Source organism: Hemiscyllium ocellatum, chromosome 2 (assembly GCF_020745735.1).
Source record: "Hemiscyllium ocellatum isolate sHemOce1 chromosome 2, sHemOce1.pat.X.cur, whole genome shotgun sequence".
Classification (NCBI taxonomy): Eukaryota; Metazoa; Chordata; class Chondrichthyes; order Orectolobiformes; family Hemiscylliidae; genus Hemiscyllium; species Hemiscyllium ocellatum.
The window spans coordinates 142112132-142133601 of NC_083402.1; the positions used below are offsets into that span (position 1 = coordinate 142112132).

The 21470-nt window shown below is 40.2% G+C and overlaps 1 protein-coding gene across 1 annotated transcript in view; it reads right to left on the reverse strand.

The window, feature by feature from the left end:
• slc24a2 (solute carrier family 24 member 2) overlaps nt 1–21470 on the reverse strand; it is a 290313-nt gene that overhangs the window by 42351 nt on the left and 226492 nt on the right. Inside the window, exon 3 of the mRNA XM_060841993.1 lies at nt 4237–4335. Within this exon, the coding sequence (XP_060697976.1) occupies nt 4237–4335 (99 nt within the window). The remainder of the gene's footprint in view (nt 1–4236; nt 4336–21470) is intronic.

Here is a 21470-nt window from a genome sequence, read left to right on the forward strand (position 1 = left end):
CCAAGGCTGGTACATTTACATTTAAAAGATATTTGGACAGGTACAAGAAAAAGAAAGATTTAGAAGGGTATTGGCCAAACGCAGGCAAATGGGACTGGTTAAATTTAGGATACCCAGTTGACATGGACGAGTTGGTCTGAAGGGTTTGTTTTCATGCTGTATGACTCTCTATTATACTTGAAATTTAATTTGAAATTAATATTGATGTACTTTGAAAATTCAAGTAAATCAGAAATGAAATTAGATGCATGCCAGTTTTCAAAAATCTTCCCCTTCCCCATCCACACTAAGCAAAATGACCTTCATATCTTCACACTGCACAGCATTTCCTGGTCAATGAACCAGACAGATGGTTAGATCCTGGGACATTATCAGCAGTTTTGGCATATCCTTTCCTCTTTCATCAAACAAGTCAGAGGATTTAACATGGACAGTAATTAATAAAGCAGGAAAAGGAGGTAGGTTGTGAAAGAGATGAAACATTTCATTCTCCACAAGTGTAATCTTCTGAAAATAATTTTAGTTGGATGGATTACAACATATAGTGCATCTCCACACAAACTTCTCTTCATCCTCGATTCAAAACTCTTTGACCTTCAATTGTCAATGTAAGCTGAGGGCTCAGTCAGGTTGGCACATGTGTGCCAGATCACCCTGGAGTGTGTATGGCAAAACAACAGGTTCCTCCACCTGGCAACAATTTAAAAGAAGATTGCTAAATAGATCATCAAAAAACATTTTTTATATTTCAAAGATGAAACAAGAATCTTATTTCATAGAAGTAGGCAGTGTTGACCATCTTGGGTTTCAGTGTCATGTTTATGTCATGCCCAGTAAATGACGTGACTGATTCATAATTTCAAAGTGGTTTGCGGCTGATAGAACATCTATTTAAAAATGGACATGAGCAAACTTCTAAGATTCACTGAGTGACTAGTAAGGGAGTCAGGTGATCTTAGCAGCTTTAACACAGACTATCAAGCTATTGGAAAGTTTTGAACTGAATAATAATTTCTTCCCTTTAAGGGACAATGTGTCAAAAACAGTCCTTTACAGAATTTCACATTTGGTATTGTCAAAGTTTACTGAAAAACTCAGACAATGGACACAAATAAACTGTTTTACTGCAAACTAAAGGAATACTGATAAGGCTGGTAATCCACAAGTGCCAAAGACTACAATTTACCTTCTACTTCATATAAATGGTCGTTAATCATATGACTCAAACTAGTTCTCTGACACTAAGTTCATTTTATCTCAAAATTCAGAGACACCTGGGGCTGTTGCTGAACACCAGCCAGGCAAAAGCTTCAGAATAAACTCGTGCCAGATTTCCCTTTCAAGAGCTGAGTAGCTTAAAATTATACTAAAGAAGCAGGACTCTAAAGTTCTTAGCTCGCCTCTACAGGAAGTGGACTTCCTGATTCAAAATCCTCATCTGTGTGACTTGCTCGACGACCTTCTCTTCAAAGGAACCTTGCAATGAAAACCCTAACCTCCATCCCTAGCTATCTGATCATACATGAATTACAGGTAAAGAGTGGGAAATTCTTCATATGAATCTTAAAGCCAAAAGGACTTAGTTATTCCTTTGTTTTTAATAATTGTGGAAATACTTGACCTTACTTGATTGTATCGTTTTGAGTGTGTAATGTGTGACTGATGTAGCTTTAGATTTTTTCTGAGAGTGAGAGAATAATTAATCCTTTTTTTTTAAACCCACCAAGTCTGAATTGAATTTCCAATTTCTTGGCTCCCCTATCTGTAACAGTTTTAAAAATAGCTGTGATTATCAGAGAACAGAACCATCAATTCTTACAGCACAGAGTTGGCCAATTGCTCCATGTCAGGAATTGAACTCTCTGGAAAATCTACTCAGTTAGCCCCATGGATTCTCCAAGATTAGAGTGGTGCTGGAAAAGCGCAGCAGGTCAGGCAGCCTCCAAGGAGCAGGGAAATCGACGTTTTGGGCAAAAGCCCTTCATCAGCTTTTGCCCGAATCGTCGATTTTCCTGCTTCTCGGATGCTGCCTGACCTGCTGTGCTTTTCCAGCACCACTCTAATCTTGACTCTGATCTCCAGCATCTGCAGTCCTCATGTTCACTATGGATTCTCCAACCTAACAGAAGCTCTTTCCCCAGAAACCTGCAATTCCCAGTTTAAAGTTATTTCTGAAAGAGAAACAAAGTAAAATGGAAAGTGAGTGTTTTTCTGAACAAATTCACTGACATGATGGAACAATTTGGTAGTATGCTGAACATTTCAGTTTATTTTAATGTGTCTTAATGAGAAGATAGTTAACAGCCTTTCCCCTTAACATGTTTAAAATTATTTCAAAGATTAGTATTACATTTTTCCAAAATATATTACCCATCTTTATTTTTCTGAAAGGATTTTTTGGAGTCATTTATTCATAACAAGCCAATAATAATATCTCCACATGATTATTGCCAGGTTACCTGTTTTGACAGGTAAGCAATCATGGTTTTATTACCCAATGATGAACTCTGCTAAGATGGAATAAATTTAATTCATATTAACTGAATATTGACAGACAAACTGGATTTCAAACATGGTGTTATATTAGAAAATAGGCAGAATGTTTTAATGTCTCGCTAATTATCTTCCCATTTTACATTATTTAATTCAATTAAAATGTTCTTAGCTACAGAATGAAATGCCAACTCATTTATCTCCATTACTGCGCTATTATTAGCTAGTCAAGGACAATTCTGTTGACCATTTCATGGCTACACACTGTCGTCTTGGGATAGCGTTTCATGATTTTTGTCACATTTTTCTCAAACTGAATAGAAGATAAAAACCATACTGATTAACAATAGATTTTGCAAATTGCAACCACAATAATTGTGCTTGTGGCTATTTTATCCTTCCAATCGATTTAAAGTGTGATCCTTCAATTACAGGCATCAGTCATGAGGGGACATCTTGGATAATTTCAGACCACACATCACCAAGCAAACGCTGATGTTTGTAATGGATTAAAAATGCTACTTCTTTTTGGGGCAACACAGTGTTTAGAGAATCCAAAGCAGATTTGTGTGCCACGTCTTCCTTACATCAACATACCACTGAGATTCACGAAGCACAGGACCATTACTTCACTTTTCCCCTGCACTCAATTTTCTCTGACCACTGGCAATAAAAACAGCCATAGAAGGGTGGCTTGCTGGCAGTGATAGAAGCAGTACATCTTATTTTGAGGAAAGGGCTCCAAATATATTCTGCATCAACTAGTGGAAAAGCACTGTTTGAACAAAACTGAAATCAAGGTAGGCATATGAATTTAGAGCTCAGCGAGAGAAAACTCTGTGCTGCACATGGCACTCTTTTACACAATATAATGTTGTGAGAAATGATCTGATTGACATTTTGAGATAATGCAGACTTCCTCTAGAAAGGAAATTCAGTGTAAAAATAATCAGAGTTTCAGCTAAGCTCTTTAAAAACTAGCCCAAAACAAGAAAAAAAACCTCAAAACTCAAATCAAGAACTCAATGCCTGAAAAAGTAAAGATGCAAAATCACTTAAACAGTTAAAATGGGGAATAAAGTGACAGGAGATAGTGAGGACTGCAGATGCTGGAGAGGTCAGTGTTGATAAAGTATAACACTGCAAAAAGCACAGCAGGTTAGGCAGCGTCAGAGGAGCACGAGAGTCAATGTTTCAGACTTAACCCTTCATCAGGACTTAGTTTAGTAATTCTGAAGAAATGACAGAGAAATTAAATAAAAATAGATATGGCAGTGGCTGACAAGGTGGTCAAGCAAGTTTGATAGGTCAAGTGACTCTTTTCTGTTCTAATGCTCATAGGTCGGGATACAACGCTTAATAATTTACAACTTGGACTTTAAATCCAATATTCAAAAGTCAGCAAAAATCTCATTTTTGGCTCTGATCAAGGTGCTCTCAGAGGACTTTTGGCTTCTTCAAGTACACGACCCAACTATAATTTCAAACTTGGATCAATAAACAGTTTGTAAAGGAACAGCATCTTCATATTTTGCTTCAGTAGGATAGCGCAAGTAGAATAAGGGGGAAAAGATGACTGGTTACAGAAACCTTTCTTTCTTTCTTTCACAGGCTTGAACAGCATTTCAGAAGTACTCGTACTGAAAACAAAAACACAAGGAGAAAGCTCTGAAAAACAGAATTTGAACCACTTTGCATCCCATTGTAGTGCATTATTTAAATTTTAAACACAAAGATAGTTACCTCCATGATTAGTAGTCACATTGGGTTTTTCACCATCATCTACTTGACATTTGTTTTTGGCTAGTTTGTGAAGAATTGATGCTCTGTGATGGAATTTACCTGGAGAGAAAATGAAGGATATAATGAGTTTATCTGTGCCCTCTATAACATCATCATAAAATGAGAAATCTAAATTGATCCATTGCTAATAACTACTCAACATTTGTACAACTATCTGATTAATAATTTCCTAATGGAACACAGCAAGAGAACTTTTAACTCCCTTCTCCCCCCAGTCTGTGGAAAAATGAGTGACAGCAATTCAGTTAGCACAGCTCAATTTCAGCCCAAGTTCCACTTTCATTTAAAAATACTTAGTGCTGATTCAAACAGGAGTCTCAAATAATTACAAATCAAGGTTATGTATGAAATGTGACCCCCAATTTCACCTTACCCACTCCTGAATGGGACAAGCAGCTGGTTGGCAATTGCTCACTCTTTCTAGTTTCCTGGTCCAAGTTAAAATCAACTTTTATGAATCACATTTTATGAATGTGTAACATCTAGCAGAGTAATGGTGAAATGAATTATATGATCCACAGAGGCTGATGATAGTGGCATTAAATTAAAATGACTAGAACAAAGCTGCTTTCCAAAAGTGCAACTGGAATTTTCAAAGATGTTGCAGAATTTTCAGAACGTGCCTTTTAATGTGAAATGTATTCCTACAAACGACAGAGCTGATGACATACGAGTTGAAAAGATCAATCACTCAAACATTCATTTGAAAATTAATCACATGAACATAGTTTACCGAGGAAAGGCCATGAAAAGCAAAGAGGTAGGACGTTCAAATTCGAAAAATGAAATCTTTGTTGAACTTTTAATGTATTAAATCAACAAATGTCTTGCAACATTGACTATAAAAATGTCACCAAAGATAATATGGTATCATTGTATGCCACTATTAAGTAGCTTCTTGAGTTAAATATCACTTCCCGTATGATGATAGTTTGCGTGCTGCCTATACATTACCTCAGGTAACATATCATGAAGATCAGGTACATTTTGAGATTGATGTCTTTAAGTTGCTAACATTGACTACTTGTATTACTATAGTATTGTAGACTTATACAAAGATGTCTACATAGTCTGAGTTCTGTGCCTACTGATGTTACTGAAAATTGCACACAGATAATCTCCTCCATCACACTGTATGACTGAAGGTAAGGCAAGTATCTCTATCCCAAACCATGCACCCTGATTACATGTAACTGCCTTAAAGATAAACCGGTTGCCTGGTCTGGAATCAATGCAATAACACAACATCCTTTGTTTACTCTTTAAAAGAACAGATATCCATGTCTGAGGTCCATATAGAAACATCATCTCTACATGCTGAGGCAATGTTTTGGTGGATGTATGTCACAATCAGTCTCATCAGTATATAGTTACGATGACTGAGCTCCACTCCATGATGTGTCATACTGAGGGAGTTGTACCATTTGTCGTAGACATGTGTTTGTAGTTTGGTACCTTCAATATCCAAGTCATCATGGTCTATACTTAGTGGTTGATGACAGATAATTTGCATATATCACCTACTTTTTCACATCACTTGCCGATTGCTCCATACATTGCTGCACATCCTATACACAATGATGTTTCCAAGAAAACCATTTGTTTATATGAACATCTCAAACTTTTTGCTTCGTTCTGGTTCAAATTGGAATATCTGGCTGCATGTTCATTGATCATGCTGTTAAGTCACTGTCGCCCCGCTTTCCAATGCTGCGACACATATGTGGGTTGGGCAGTGATATTATGGAAGGGGAGAACTGTGTGGATCCATCTTCTAAACCAGAGTGTTTCTGGTGAAGAGTTGCAATCGCTATCTGACCATCTTAGCAAGTCAAATTACATTTGGATATTGTGGACTTTATGGTCCAGTGTGTTCTGTGAAAACATTAGATCAAGGGTTCTGAGAGGAAGAGGTTAACACTCTGTTTCCTGAGTGCACTTCAGACTTTTGGCTGACACAGTTTGTTAAGGAACACTGAACATACTTAATATGGTGGTCAAAGTATCAACAACTAGTACGCTAGTAGCATGTTTAATTTGTGACACAACAGGGAACGGAGTGAGGTAGTTAAATACTGCAATGCAATTGTGTCCTTGGAAATCGTAAAAATGTCAGTTGTCACCTTGCACCACAGCTCAAAGAACCCTACAGTAGGATACACTTTCTCCATTGTTATGGGGGATGAATAGACTCATTGATACAGTCTCAAATCTTTGGTGTAGCTATTCATGGAGTTTGGTACCTCGTAGATCATACGATGTAGACCATACATGATGGTAGACCACAAATAGTTGGTCTTGCGGTAGCAAAGATGTAAAAGCTTTCAGATGTCCATTCCAATGAGCTGTACTAGCACTGAAGATGGATAATGCCAATGCACATAATATCAGACTCTTTGTAAGCGGTAAGTTTATCATGTGTGGACTGCCCCACATTGTGGCAGCTTCCTGAGTTTATTTCTTGAAAGGTACGTATATGTATGATATTTGTACTTGCACCAGAGTCAATCTTGGTGCTTACTGCATGTCATCCATTCCTTTCAGCGTATATCACTTGAAAAGAAAAAGAAAAACTTCAGCTTTTTTGACAATATCCACACAGTGGAGCAAACTGGGGATCCACAGATGCCATCAATCTGTTACTTCTCTTCAGCACTTCATTTTTATTTCAGATATCTAGCATTCACAGCATTTTGGTTCTAAACTAACCACTTCTGCTGTCTGACTGAGATCTGACATTGAACAGAATACTTGGACTTGGTTGACATGCTGAAAATGTGTCGCTGGTTAAAGCACAGCAGGTTAGGCAGCATCCAAGGAACAGGAAATTCGACGTTTCGGGCCAGAGCCCTTCATCAGGAAATTCATGAAGGGCTCTGGCCCGAAACGTCGAATTTCCTGTTCCTTGGATGCTGCCTAACCTGCTGTGCTTTAACCAGCAACACATTTTCAGCTCTGATCTCCAGCATCTGCAGACCTCACTTTTTACTTGGTTGACATGCTTGTGTTCTACGGATAGAACTTTGGAAATGTCCTTATCATTGTTGTCTGGTTGCCTTTTCTTTACCTGCTGCTGTCCAGTGTTGCATTGCACTGTTAATTTTCCTCAACTGGGGTAAAATCCACCTAATCTGCACATCTTTGGACTGTGGGAGGAAATCAGCAAAGGCAGAGGAAACCTTCATAGACATGGGGAGAATGTGCAAACTCCACACAGACAGTCGCCAAAGGTGGAATCGAACCCGGGCCGCTGGCATTGTGAGGCAGCAGTGCTAACCACTGAGCCACTGTGTCGCCCCAGTTGCTGTAGAGTCAAGTACCTGAAAATGTTGTTGATCAACTACGATTGCTTTGGACCTGCGTCCTACTCCTAGCTGTTCATCAATAGTATTTTCTTTAGGTTTCTCTAGAAATGGTAGTGGGGACAATGACCAGTTCCTTAAGCCTTTCACTGAAGTTAGATTCAGCGAAATCATATCCTTGACCACTGCCTACCTATGAACCAGTCAACTGTTTCAATCTGCCCGGTATCATTGGGAAATGAACTCAACTCTGTTTGCCTGAATTTGACCCGAACTTTAAGCTCATCCGTTAAAATCTGCAAAATGTTGGCAGGAATTTTCTGACATCATGAGAAATATAGGGGCATTTGGTTTTCCTGAATCGTTTGTTCCTGAAAGCAATAAAGAGTTTAACTGCCAGTTTTGCCGTGCCAGGAAGCAAGCATTGATTCATTGTTGTAGTAATGGAAATTCTGACAGAATATCAATGGAGTGCTGATATCTGGACGCAAGTAAGGCCTTTTTGAGAAAGGCAATGCTTTGTTCTGGAAACTCATTAGTTGGTTGGAGCTGTATTTTAACACATTTTTAAAACTGAGTTTTAAAAAAATAGGTCTGATCAGTTGTAGTCTCCTGCCTTTCCTGTGAAAAACAAGAAAATGTATTCTGAAATGTTTCTTGCTCTAGTTATAGGTTTGCTGCAACTTAGTCTTGGTGGTTAACTTCAACTCTGAACTAAGAGGAGGAACAACTATGCGAAAAATACTCTTCATAACTATCTCTGTTGATATCATCTTTTCAGCCTTCAGTACCAACTAGCTTTTACTGCCTACTTGCTGCCATCACAAAATGCCACCATGACATATCTTTTGGCTCAAATACCGCTGCCAGTGTGATATGGTCCAAATGCTAGCATATTTGTCAGCTCAAAAACACAAAGTTCAGGCTCAGGCTCAGACAATTTTCTGGAGGATTATTAACAAATCTGCTTATATTGCAATAATATCACAGATTTATACATCATCTAGTTCTGTGCCAATACACATTGCATCAAGAAAACTGAGTGACTTGAAGATACTGCAATGCCTCCATCGGAGAGAGAGAAAAAAAAATAGAGAAAAGACGGGGAGAGGGAGAGGAAGAGACAGAAATGAGAGAGAGACAGACAGAGAGACAGAAAGAGACAAAGAGAGAGATATGGGGGTGGGGCGGTTGGGGGGAGACACACAGTGTGAAGGTGAGACCACACAATTATGAGAAATGTTAGCAGAATTAGGCCATTTGACAGTTTGAGTCTGCTCTGCTGCTCATCCATGGCTGATGTGTTTCTCTTTTTACCAGGACACCATACAATGCCATATTATGAAACATCTTTAGGTGACACTGCCTATCTGGTCTGAAATCTGTTGTTAGGACTCACTAGGCTAGCACACCAGAAATCAAACCCCACTTCAGTAGTCAGAAATGTTAAAATAAGCACCCAACATTCCCAAATTTACACAAATTTTATACTCATGTTGAGTTAAAGCACAGACCAGGTTTCTGTACTTATCATGTTTACTATTTGTTACAAGTAATTAAATTCCAGCCACAGGTAAACACACAGATAGCTGAGGCATAACACTACAAAGTTTGTCATACATTGGCGCGCTTACCTCAGGAGTGTGAAGACTGGGAAGGAGAAGTGTTGCGTTGAAGTATCTAAATAATGCACTTAAGTCTTGGGATGAGACTTGAATCCGTGGCCTTTAGACTTAGAGACATGTGACTTATACCCACACCAAGAAATACCAAACTTTGAACTTGATGTGATTATTTCCCTGAATGACCGTGTGCAAAGGATTCCATCACACTATCAGAAGAGAGAATTTTCCCAACCAACTAAATAGTGGGATTGTCTGGCCATATATCACTATCTGCAAGTGTGACTCAGCTTTCTATTTGTCTTCATGACATCAGTGACTACAAATCATTTGCCCATTTTAAGCACTGTCGGTGCAACCTGTGGTTATGAAAATTACTATCAAATCACAGGTTCTTTATTTATTAAGAAGTGGAAATGGATTTTCTCCCAACAGTACTGTAGGACATAAACAATTCACATTTAGACAGTGACCTTAACCTGACTGTCACCATTTTATGTGCAGTTAAAATATTCCCTGTGAATTAACCACTGATTTCCTCTTGCAGTGTTCCAATTCTGATTTACTCAGCCACAATTTTACCATAAGCATGAACTCATTGGGATGTTATGGGAGAAAGTCAACGCCATTGCACCTATTTAATGATCACAAAATACTGACAGCAATGATAAATGGAGATGTGTGATCGCTCACAGCTTACTTGTATACTCAGTCACAGAGTCATACAGCACGGAAACAGAGCCTTCAATCCAACTCAGCTGACCTGGTTTTCCCAGCTGAACTCGTCCCATTTGACTGCATTTAACCCAAACCCCTCTAAACCTTTCCTACAATGTACCTACCCAATTATGTCTTTTAAATGTTGTAATTGTACCTGCCTCTACCACCTCCTCTGGCAGCACATTCCATACACATGTCACTCTCTCTGGGGGAAAAGAAATTGTCCCTCAGGTCCCTTTTAAATCTTTCTCCTCTCACTTTAAACCCATGCCCTTTAGTTTTAGGTTCTCCTACTCTCGGAAAAAGACCTTGTTTATTCACCCTATCCATGCCCCTCATGATTTTATAAAGGTCACCCTTCAGCCTGTAATACTCAGCCTCTAATGGTCTCAGCTTATCCAACCTCTTTTATAACTCAAACCTTCTAATCCCCAGCAACATCATTCCAAACTTTTTTCCTGTACCCTTTCTAGTTTAACATTTTTCCTATAGCAGGACAACCAAATGTGTACATAGTATTCCAAAAGTGGTCTCATCCAAGTCTTGGACAGCCACAATATGATGTCCCAGCTCCTATACTCAATGCACTGACCAATAAAGACAAGCATACCAAACACTACCTTCACTATTTTATCTACCTGCGACTCCACCTTCAAGGAGCTATGAACCTGCACTCCAAGGTCTCTTTGTTCAGCAACACTCCCAGGACCTTACCATTAAGTGTACAAGTCCTGCCCGGATTTGCCTTTCCAAAATGTAGCAACTCATATTTAACAAAATTAAATTCCATCTGCCACTCCTCAGCCCATTGGCCCATCTAATCAAGATCTCATACTCATATATATATATATATATAAGCTTATTCGCTGTCCACTATAGCATCAAATTTGGTGTCATCCACAAACTTGCTAACCATATCTCCTATATTGGCATCCAAATCATTGATATAATCAATAACCCAGAACCGATCCTTGCAGCACATCATTAGTCACAGGCTTCCAGTCTGATTAACAAACCTTTACTAGTATCCTCTGCCTTTTACCATCAAGTCAATTTTGTATCCAATTGTTTATCAATTCCTGGATCTCTCATGATCTAATTTTATTAACCAGTGTACCACATGGGACCTTGTCAAAGATTAGATTAGATTTCCTACGGTGTGGAAGCAGGCCCTTCAGCCCAACAAGTCCACACCAATCCTCTGAAGAGTAACCCACCCAGACCCATTTCCCTCTGACTGATACACCTAAAACAATGGGCAACGTAGCATGGCCAATTCACCTGATCTTCATGTCTTTGAACTGCAGGAGGAAACCGGAGCACCCAGAGGAAACCCACACAGATACAGGGAGAATATGCAAACTCCACACAGATATTTGCCCAAGATTGGAATCGAACCTGGGTCCCTGGCGCTGTGAGGCAGCAGTGCTAAGCACTGAGCCATCGTGCCACCCCAGGGCCTTGCGAAAGTTGTCTATGTAGACATTGCAGTACCATTTTTTGTCATTATAGCCAATCCCAACTTTGCCTCAATCATCTATTTCTCTACCACTTACTAATTAAAACTAGCAGCACCTGAAACCATTATATACTGCAGAGTCTAACACATTTTGCTGTCTTTGCGGCTGTGTATTGATTTAATTGCAGATTTCACTCATACTGACAATTTGTTTTGGAAAAGCTTAGCAAGAGGTGAACAAATGATAAAGACTGAATCATGCCAAATTGCTGAATACTAAATACAATATCTGCAAAATGATGAATTGATTCATATTGTAGTCACTAAATTTGACAACTTTGTTCATTTGTCAAAAGCAACACCTGCATTCTATATTCCTTGCAATGTGATGTGTAAAAAGTATGTGCTTTCATATTTTGAGGTTGTTAATATCAGTGTAAAACAAAAATATCAATCAGGAGAAAGTGAGGTCTGCAGATGCTGGAGATCAACGTTGAAAATGTGTTGCTGGGAAAGCGCAGCAGGTCAGGCAGCATCCAAGGAACAGGAGATTTGATGTTTCGGGCATAAGCCCTTCTTCAGGCTTATGCCCGAAACGTCGAATGTCCTGTTCCTTGGATGCTGCCTGACCTGCTGCGCTTTTCCAGCGACACATTTTCAGCGAAAATATCAATCATCAAACATTACAATCATTGACTGTGTTTCCACATGCTAAACAACAGCAGGCAATAGTTTTAGCACATATCTGTTTAATTCTATTTAACTTATCAAATAAAAGTTTGAACCCAATGTGGATTTGAGGTCCTACCAAACCACTGGCCCCATTTCTCTCAGTGACCAATCTGCCTCTTGACCATATTTGTTTCCGATGCTTGAAATCCCATTCGTACCATTTCTTCAATTTAACTTTCTAAATACCAAGAGATCTTTAACAGTATTACTAACAAATCAAGGAGGAGTCACAAATTTAAAGTCAGAAGAGAAAGAATATAATTGAAGTTTAAAAATGTAAAGCAACACCTATCTGCTTCAATTAAAACTGCACATGAAAAAGGATGTGGATAGCTTTGAATTGAATTTATCGTCACGTGTACCGAAGCACAGTGAAAAACTTTGTCTTGTGAGCAATACAGGCAGATGTCAAATGGTAACGTATTACCAGCATGGCAGTAGATTGCTGTGGGAGATTAATTATTTAATTTTGACAAGTTGCAATTAATTTACGACCCATTACCTTAATTCTCCGGTGAGTTATATTTATTATGTACTTATTACATTTAATTCCTTGCAAGCCATACACAACAACAGAGTTTACCTGGTTCAGGACATTTGGAAAGTCAAAACACTGTCCCATCAGAGTCAGCATGGTTTTATGAAGGGCAAATCATGTTTGACTAATTTGCTAGAGCTCTTTGAAGATGTAACAAGCAAAGCAGATAACAGGGATCCTGTAATGTAATATATCCGGATTCCTGGAAGGCATTTGATAAAGTGCAGCACAAAAGGTTTATTCACTAAGTTGGATCATATGGGATTAAGGGATATTTATGAGCTTGGCTAGATGACTGGCTGATGGACAAAATGATTTATATGGGATAAATTGTTTTTTTTAATCTGGATGGCAAGATTTACCTAGTGGGGTGCCACGGGGTTGGTCTTTGGACCCCAACTATCTATATTGAAGTTTTGGATACAGGGATAGAAGGCTCTAGAGACAAATTTGCAGACGACACAAAAACAGGCAGGATGATAAACTGCAATGATGAAATAAGAACCTGACAAATGGATACAGACAGGTTAGGAGAGTGGGCCAAAATGTGGCAGATGGAGTTGAACGTGGATGAGTATGAGGCCGTGTGTTTGGGTTGAAAAAATGGGAAGGCCACCTACTATTTAAATGGGGAGATAGATCAGGGCGCTCTGATGTAGAGGGTGCGAGGTGTACTCACTCATGAGGCATAGAAAACTAGTACGCAGGTACAGCAGATAATAAAGGATCTGAATGGAATGTAGGTTTTTATAGCTAAAGGAACAGAATATAATGGTAAAGAAGTATTGTTGCAGTTATACAAGGTATTGGGGAAGACAGCAGCTTGAGTCTTGCGTACACTTTTGGTCCCCTTATTTGAGAGGAGGTTCACTGGATTGAGCCAAGGATGAGAGGTTTGTCATACGAAGAGAGATTGAACAGTTTAGGCCTATACTCTCTAGAATTTAGAAAAATGAGGAGAGATCAAATTGAGGTATTTAAGGTGATAAAAGGTATGGATATAATAGAAGTGGAACAGATGTTTCCTCTTGTGGAGAATTCTAGGATGAGAGGTCATACCCTCAGGATAAGAGGTAGCAAATTTAAAACAGAGCTGAGGAGAAACTACTTCTTTCAAAGGGTTGTGAATCTGTGGAATATGCGACCCCAAAATGCAGTGGGTGCTGGGGCAGTGAGTAAATTCAAGGAGGAGTTAGACAGATTTTTAATTGGTAATGGGTTGAAGGGTTTTTTTAGATTAGATTAGATTACTTACAGTGTGGAAACAGGCCCTTCGGCCCAACAAGTCCACACCGACCCGCCGAAGCGCAACCCACCCATACATTATCCCTTACCCCTTACCACTATGGGCAATTTAGAATGGCCAATTCACCTGACCCGCACATCTTTGGACTGTGGGAGGAAACCGGAGCACCCGGAGGAAACCCACGCAGACACGGGGAGAACGTGCAAACTCCACACAGTCAGTTGCCTGAGTCGGGAATTGAACCCGGGTCTCCAGGCGCTGTGAGGCAGCAGTGCTAACCACTGTGCCACCGTGCCGCCCCGTTATGGGGAGAAGGCAGGAAAATGGGGGTGAGGAGCATATCAGCAATGGTTGAATGGCTGAGCAGACTTGATGGGCCAAATGGCCTAATTCTGCTCCTGTATCTTATGAAATTATGATTTACCTGCTCATGATATCTTTCTCAGCCTCTGAACTATTGGCTTCTTCCACTACTTTATCCACGGAGAGAAGAACAATGAGCAGTTTTGCTGCTTTAAAGTCACACAACTTTAGTACCATCAATACCAAAACTTCCATTATTGATCATTTTGAAACAAATCTTCCAATATTATGATTGAAGAATAGACCAGAAAATATTTCTCTTGCTCCCATGGTCACTTTTAGCTAAATAATGCATAGCTTACAAAGATCACCAGTTGCTGGACAGTATTTGAACAACTAAACTGTGTGAAAATATATCACTGACTGTAAATTCAGAGAGAATTGCAACTGCACTAGAATAACTTAAATCTGACGCAAAAATTACGAGCTTTGGAAAGCCAAAGCAATTCAAGCTTAACATAGCTTGAAGGCAGCAGTTTATTTACACTTTGTAATTGGAAATTTGTTGGCTAGCTGCCAACAACGAAAATAAGTAATCACTGGTTGAAAGATTTAAATTTTACAAATCTGAAATCTTCAAGCTTTCGTGTTTGATGGAAAGAAAGTGTGCATGTGTGTGTGAGACAGAAAGAAATAAAGAGAGAGCAAAAGAGAGAGGTGTGGGGGTGGTTGCAGGGCTTTGTATCCTGCTGCGGCTCATACTATTTACTGATATAAGGTTAAGTTACAATCTCCCCACATTTTTTGCATTGTACAAAATTTCATTTCTAAAACACTTTATAAAAACACTAATGTCTATTATAATCACCTGCAAGTGAATGCATGAATGAAAATATTAATTTTACATTGAGAAACAACCAAAATTCATGTTATTCATTGTGAAAGACAGACTGTTGATAAAAAAAAATTGCTGCCATTCTTAGATTTTGTTGTGGCCTTGTGATGTGGAGAAAGTGAGGTTTGCAGATGCTGGAGATCAGAGCTGAAAATGTGTTGCTGGAAAAGCGCAGCAGGTCAGGCAGCATCCAGGGAAGAGGAAATTCGACGTTTCGGGCATAAGCCCTTCATCAGCATTCCTGATGAAGGGCTTATGCCTGAAACGTCGAATTTCCTCTTCCTTGGATGTTGCCTGACCTGCTGCGCTTTTCCAGCAACACATTTTCAGCCTTGTGATGTGGCCTACATTTTGAAATGAACTGACAGGTCTCTTCTGTTAGTCATAAATCTTCAACAACTCTGAATATCATGTTGTTGCTCTAAAAAAATCTTTGCAAAAATCTTTGGGTTTTGGAGGCACAAATAGGTTACAACTTTAAAACAACTCATCATCCATACTTATCTTTTCTCTGAAAAGCTGCCTGCCAAAATCTTCATTTCTACTGCACCACAGCTGGCCAAGAATATTAACATCAAAAGGCCATCCTGACTGGTACATCATCTCAGCAAACACATCTTGGACTGAAAAATGCATGAAATACCTTATTAACCGCCTTCTTAGAAAAACTGACCTGGTAACCTCAGTAGCAAGTGGGAGGAGATTTGTTAGGGGAAGTCAACCTCCTTCAAATATTCTGGCTGTGCCCAGGGATGAAACTCCACTGGAAAAATATGCTCAAACCTAAATAATCACTAAATTCATATGCAAGCCTCAGAAGTCCATTGGCTTCTGTTATTCTCTACAGTGGTCCCTTGCAGTTTGAACATTGTTAAACCTCAACTTTTCCTTCTCAACAGTAGCTCACTACTCACCTCATAAAATCACAGCTGACCACTTCACTCGTGTGGTAATAAAGTTGCTATAATTTGACAGATTCCTAGCTTTCAAGAGTCCAGGTAGAGGCAGAATGTTGGAATATGCAATTTAACAGTATTAAACTGCGTGAACCACTGGCTTGTCAGTTGTTCAGTCTGAGGCTTTAATGAAGTCCTACCTCGTCATACCAATGGACAGTCAGACGAAAGGCACTGGGAATTGGAGGTGACTTCTGAACTATGTTGGCAGAGTATCACCGTTGTGGATTGAGGCAGATGGTACTCTCCACGGGCCACTTCCTACATCAAGCAACACTGATGCCCTTCAAAGTCAGAAACTGCCTTAGTGATCTACAAACCAGCAGCAGGCGATTTAACTATAAAGCAAAGCCATGCTACAGGAACTGCCAACTGTGAGCTTGTCAAGCCTCAAGAGAGAGCTTGGAAGTAGTGTTTCTCTTGTTTTATTCTGTGCCAGCGGATTAGCTAAATCTGCTGACATGCTTCTCAGAGCAACTTGTAAGAAAAATAAATGAAGAGTTGCATCTCAGGCTGTTCTGAATTGGAAATGAGCCAAATTCAGAATCAAGGGTTAGACATTCCCAACCACTGCATCCAACCTCTTCAAAGCCAAACACAAAGGGCATTAGAAGACATATTTGGTCCTCATTTACACATTTTATAGAAAAAGCAGCAACACAAGTGGACATTCCTGGAGAGGAGAGGCAATTGAGAAAAGTGGCTGTGAAGCAGTACATCCCAGATATTGAAGGGAATGTTTATTGCATAATGATAGAAAATGGGTACATAAAATGTTTCTATAGTATTTCGGTGGTGGCTGGGTAACACGAACAATAAATGAAGTGGAAAAATGGAGAGCAGGATGACAGGGATGTCTAAATGAGATGTGATGTGACTATGAAAATGGTTAGGAAGGTGTAAAAAGTTACAGAAAAATATGAATGATCAAAATTAAAGAAGATTCACATATTAGATTCCGAGATTTACCAGTGATTATAGGTAATAGACTACAGCAAAGTTGAAGCATGATTAAAAAGAGTCTGACTAACCACAAAATCTGTTACCTTGAAAATTAAAAACTTTCTTGGAGACATATTTGTGATCCAATTAACAAGGACAGAAAGGAAATAACAATAAGTAATTAGATTACTTACAGTGTGGAAACAGGCCCTTCGGCCCAATAAATCCACACTGACGCACAACCCATTCCCCTACATTTACCCCTTCACCTAACACTATGGGCAATTTAGCATGGCCAATTCACCCTAACCTGCACATTTTTGAATTGTGGGAGGAAACCGGAGCACCCGGAGGAAACCCACACAGACACGGGGAGAACATGCAAACTCCACACAGTCAGTCGCCTGAGGCGGGAATTGAACCCGGGTCTCTGGCGCTGTGCGGCAGCAATGCTAACCACTGTGCCACCGTGATGCCCCTCAATAAGCTTTATATCTGAAAGGTTAAAAAGGTAAACCAACGACTAAGTTCATGAGCATGCATCAGGAGTTACGAGCTTGGCTGTAGTTTCTATAACGAGTGTATACGTGCACAACATAACCTTTGGCTGCTTTGTTTTAATTCACTTAAGTGTGTCAAAATACTTGATTCAAAATGAAAGAAGATCCAAAAGACCACAAGAACAGAAATTTAGCCATTCGGCCCATCGAGTCTGCTCCGCCATTCAATCATGGCTGATGGGGTTAAAAAATCTATTTTCCTGCTTTCTCCCCATAACCTTGGATCCTCTTAGCAATCAAGGTCTTATCTATCTCAATCTTAAATATACTTAATGGCCTGGCCTCCAAAACCTTCTGTGGCAGTGAATTAAATAGATTCACCACTCTCTGGATGAAGAAGTTTCTCCTTGTCTACATTCTTCCCTTTGCTCTAAGGCCCATGGTTCCTTGTCTCTCCTATCAATGGAGGCAACTTCCCCACGTCTACTCTGTCCATGCCATTCAGTATTCTAAGTTTTAATCAGACTCCCCCCCCCCCCTTCCTTCTAAACATCATCACTCCCTCATTATGTTAAGCCTTTCACTCCTGAGATCATTCTCGCGAACCTCCTCTGTGCCTGCTCCAGGGCCAATACATCCTTCCTGAGGTATGAGGCCCAAAATTGCTCCCAATATTCTAAATGTGGTCTGACCAGAACCTTATAAAGCCTCAGAAGTACATCCCTGCTTTTATATTCTAGTCCTCTTGAGCCTCAGGTGACTCTGTGTGAAGTTTGCACATTCTCTCCATGACTGCGTGGGTTTCCTCCGGGTGCTCCGGTTTCCTCCCACAATCCAAAAATGTGCAGGTTAGGTCGATTGGCCACGCTAAATTGCCCATAGTGTTAGGTGAAGGGGTAAATGTAGGGGAATGGGTCTGGGTGGGTTGCGCTTCGGCGGGTCGGTGTGGACTTGTTGGGCCGAAGGGCCTGTTTCCACACTGTAAGTAATCTAATAAATGACAACATTGTATTTGCCTTCCTAATAACTGACTCAACCTGTAAGCTTACCTTAAGAGAATCCTGGACTAGGACTCCCAAGTCCCTTTACACTTCAGATTCTGAATTTTCTCCCCATTTAGAAAATAGTCCATGCCTCTATTCTCCCTACTACAGTGCATGACCTCACACTTACCCACATTGTATTTTGTCTGCCACTTCTTAGCCCACACTCCTAACCTATCTAAATCTTCCTGCCCCCTCTACCTATATATTTGCAAACTTACCCAGAATGCCCTCAGTTCCTTCATCCAGATCATTAAATGTATAATGTGGGAAGTTGTGGTCCCAACACTGAACCTTGTGGAACACCACTACTTAGTGGCTGCCATTCTGGGAAGAACCCTTTTATCCCCACTCTCCGCCTTCTACCAGACAGCCAATCTTCTAAGTTAGTACCATGCCTCTAACACAAGTGATAGACTATCATAGAAACATTAACATCATTAACCACGCATTAGAAATAGTTGAGAAAACAGAAGCAAAATGATGATGAGATATTTAGCTTCATTCCTTTCACCATATGATCTTTGAAATTCTACAATTTGGTAATGTCAGCCAAGATGTTGCCTTACACCAGCAGGAACGTCTTACCATCAAATCCGCAGCAAATACTCAACTGAAGTTAACCTGAATCTCTTCATGATCACAAAGACTAAGTACTGTTCCATAAATACAGGTCGAGATCAGAGTTTAATTGTCAGAAATTTTAGCAAAACACTCAAGTTTCAGGTTGCAGCTGAAAAACATGCAGAATTTTAGGAACAAAGGGACCTTCAACCATTCATAGATTATCTTGTCAATCACAAATGTCCCACACCCCTAATACATTTGATCAATTTTGTGCTGGCCAATCACAGTTGGCACTTATTGCATTTGCAGAACATATGCTCCAATCTTTACTAGACTGCATAGAAGTGGTATGTCATTTCACTCCCGAAAGGTCTGTCTCTAGTTTTTAATCTATGTCCTCTAGTCTTTCAGAGCTGAAAATGTGTTGCTGGAAAAGCGCAGCAGGTCAGGCAGCATCCAAGGAGCAGGAGAATCCTGCCTGACCTGCTGCGCTCTTCCAGCAACACATTTTCAGCTCTGATCTCCAGCATCTGCAGTCCTCACTTTCTCCTCTAGTCTTTCACACCACAACTAATGGAAGCATGCTGTCTCCAGCTATCCTTTATGCTTCCTTAATATATTGAAAACTTCAATCATATCAATAAATCCCAGGGAATATAGAAGTAAAATTACAATTTCCAATTCCGATCCTTCTCTCACCTTTATTTGGTGCATTTGTGATTCCTTCCTTCCTTGACTTCTCAGTTGTCATGTTTTGGGAAAGGCTGTCTATTTATATTCGTTACAAACTCATTGATTTCCACAGGTACCTCAACTGCACTTCCTTACATCTGGCTTCCTAGGAGGAATCCATCCTGTTCTTCCAGTTTCTCCATCTTTGTCACATCTTGTTACTTTGATGTTACACCCTTTAACAATCGCTCCAACATGTCCTCTCTTTTCCTAAACTGAGGTTAAGATACATCCCCACACCCTCAAATGTGATTGTGTCAATTTTGAACAGTATTGTGGAGGGTTTCTCTCAGTGGGTTCTAGTGATAGTACTATTTTACACTGCTCATTTGGTACACATTAGTCCTCCACAGAGCTGCTCTGACACCATCACGCGCTTACCAGACTTGGATAAGCTCTTCACTCCAGGGATCTTCTGGGATTCCTGCCACTGGCACATATTTAAAGCCAATGCAAATGCAGATAGCCAGGAATTGGACCTTTCAGCTCCAGTCCATGAAAAATTACAGAGGAAGAGGCAGATTGAAGAAAGTTAAGACCTCAGGAACTGGGAGGTCCCAGCACCAGACCTTGCCAGCTTGGTCCGAAGAGTCAGTGCAGTGCCCTCAGTACAGATGTGCACCCAGTGATGCACAAAGATGATTAATGATCTTCTGGTGCCCACAAGAGTACCAGCCTTTGTGCTCTGCCGCTATGCACTCACTAGCTCTGTCACTGTATTGCGACTGCACAACAGGATTGACCATTTCCACTGCTGCATGCACCATCTTCCCTCAATCAGTGACACCCATCCCGTCCCAATGGGGATGAGCCTGTGTTTGGCCGGACACACTGGGCCCGACAGCACCAACTGCGTTCAGGGTCATTGGCCTTGGAGGTTTGGGAGGGCAGGCTTCATCCAACCCAGGTGGGAATCCCAGGACTACACCTAGATGTAGTGGAAGGGGAAGGCAAAAGAAAACCCAGTGAGGACAGACTTCATTGTATGTATAAAGTTACATTATCAATCACATTTTCATACTGCACCACCACCTACCTGGTCAACCGCCATTTTAGCTGTGACTACGAGAATGACGTTAGAGTATTCCGTTCCTCAGCACTAGCTCATGTTAGAACCCTGTCTGAAATATCACTGTCCTTTCCCTAGTGCACATACTAGCACAAAACATGGTCACATTTGAAGCATCAAATGACATGAAGCCCTCCAATAGTTTGTCACGTTTGCCTCTCCTGTTGTACATCAAAAGATGACACTGATAATCAGTATTTGGGAATAAATAAGGGCTGCTTACCTTTCCAACATCAACACATTTCAAGTCAATATTGTCATATTTTCCTAACCATTCCACCATCACCTACATTGTTCAGGGTCTGGGAAAATTCCACTCTATTGTCCAAATTACCCATCATCCTCGTGCTCGCCGACTTACACCAGCACCCTGTTAAACAACAGTGACATTAAGAGTGGCGTATCTCTTGCCCAATGCACTTTCGGGGCACGATCGATATGTGACTGTATTGCACTGGGACTGCAGCCAGGTGTTGCTGTGTTTCCATTGCCACCCCATTCTTTATTCCCCATCTCCTTGTCCTTCTGCAGAAAACCTATGCATTCAG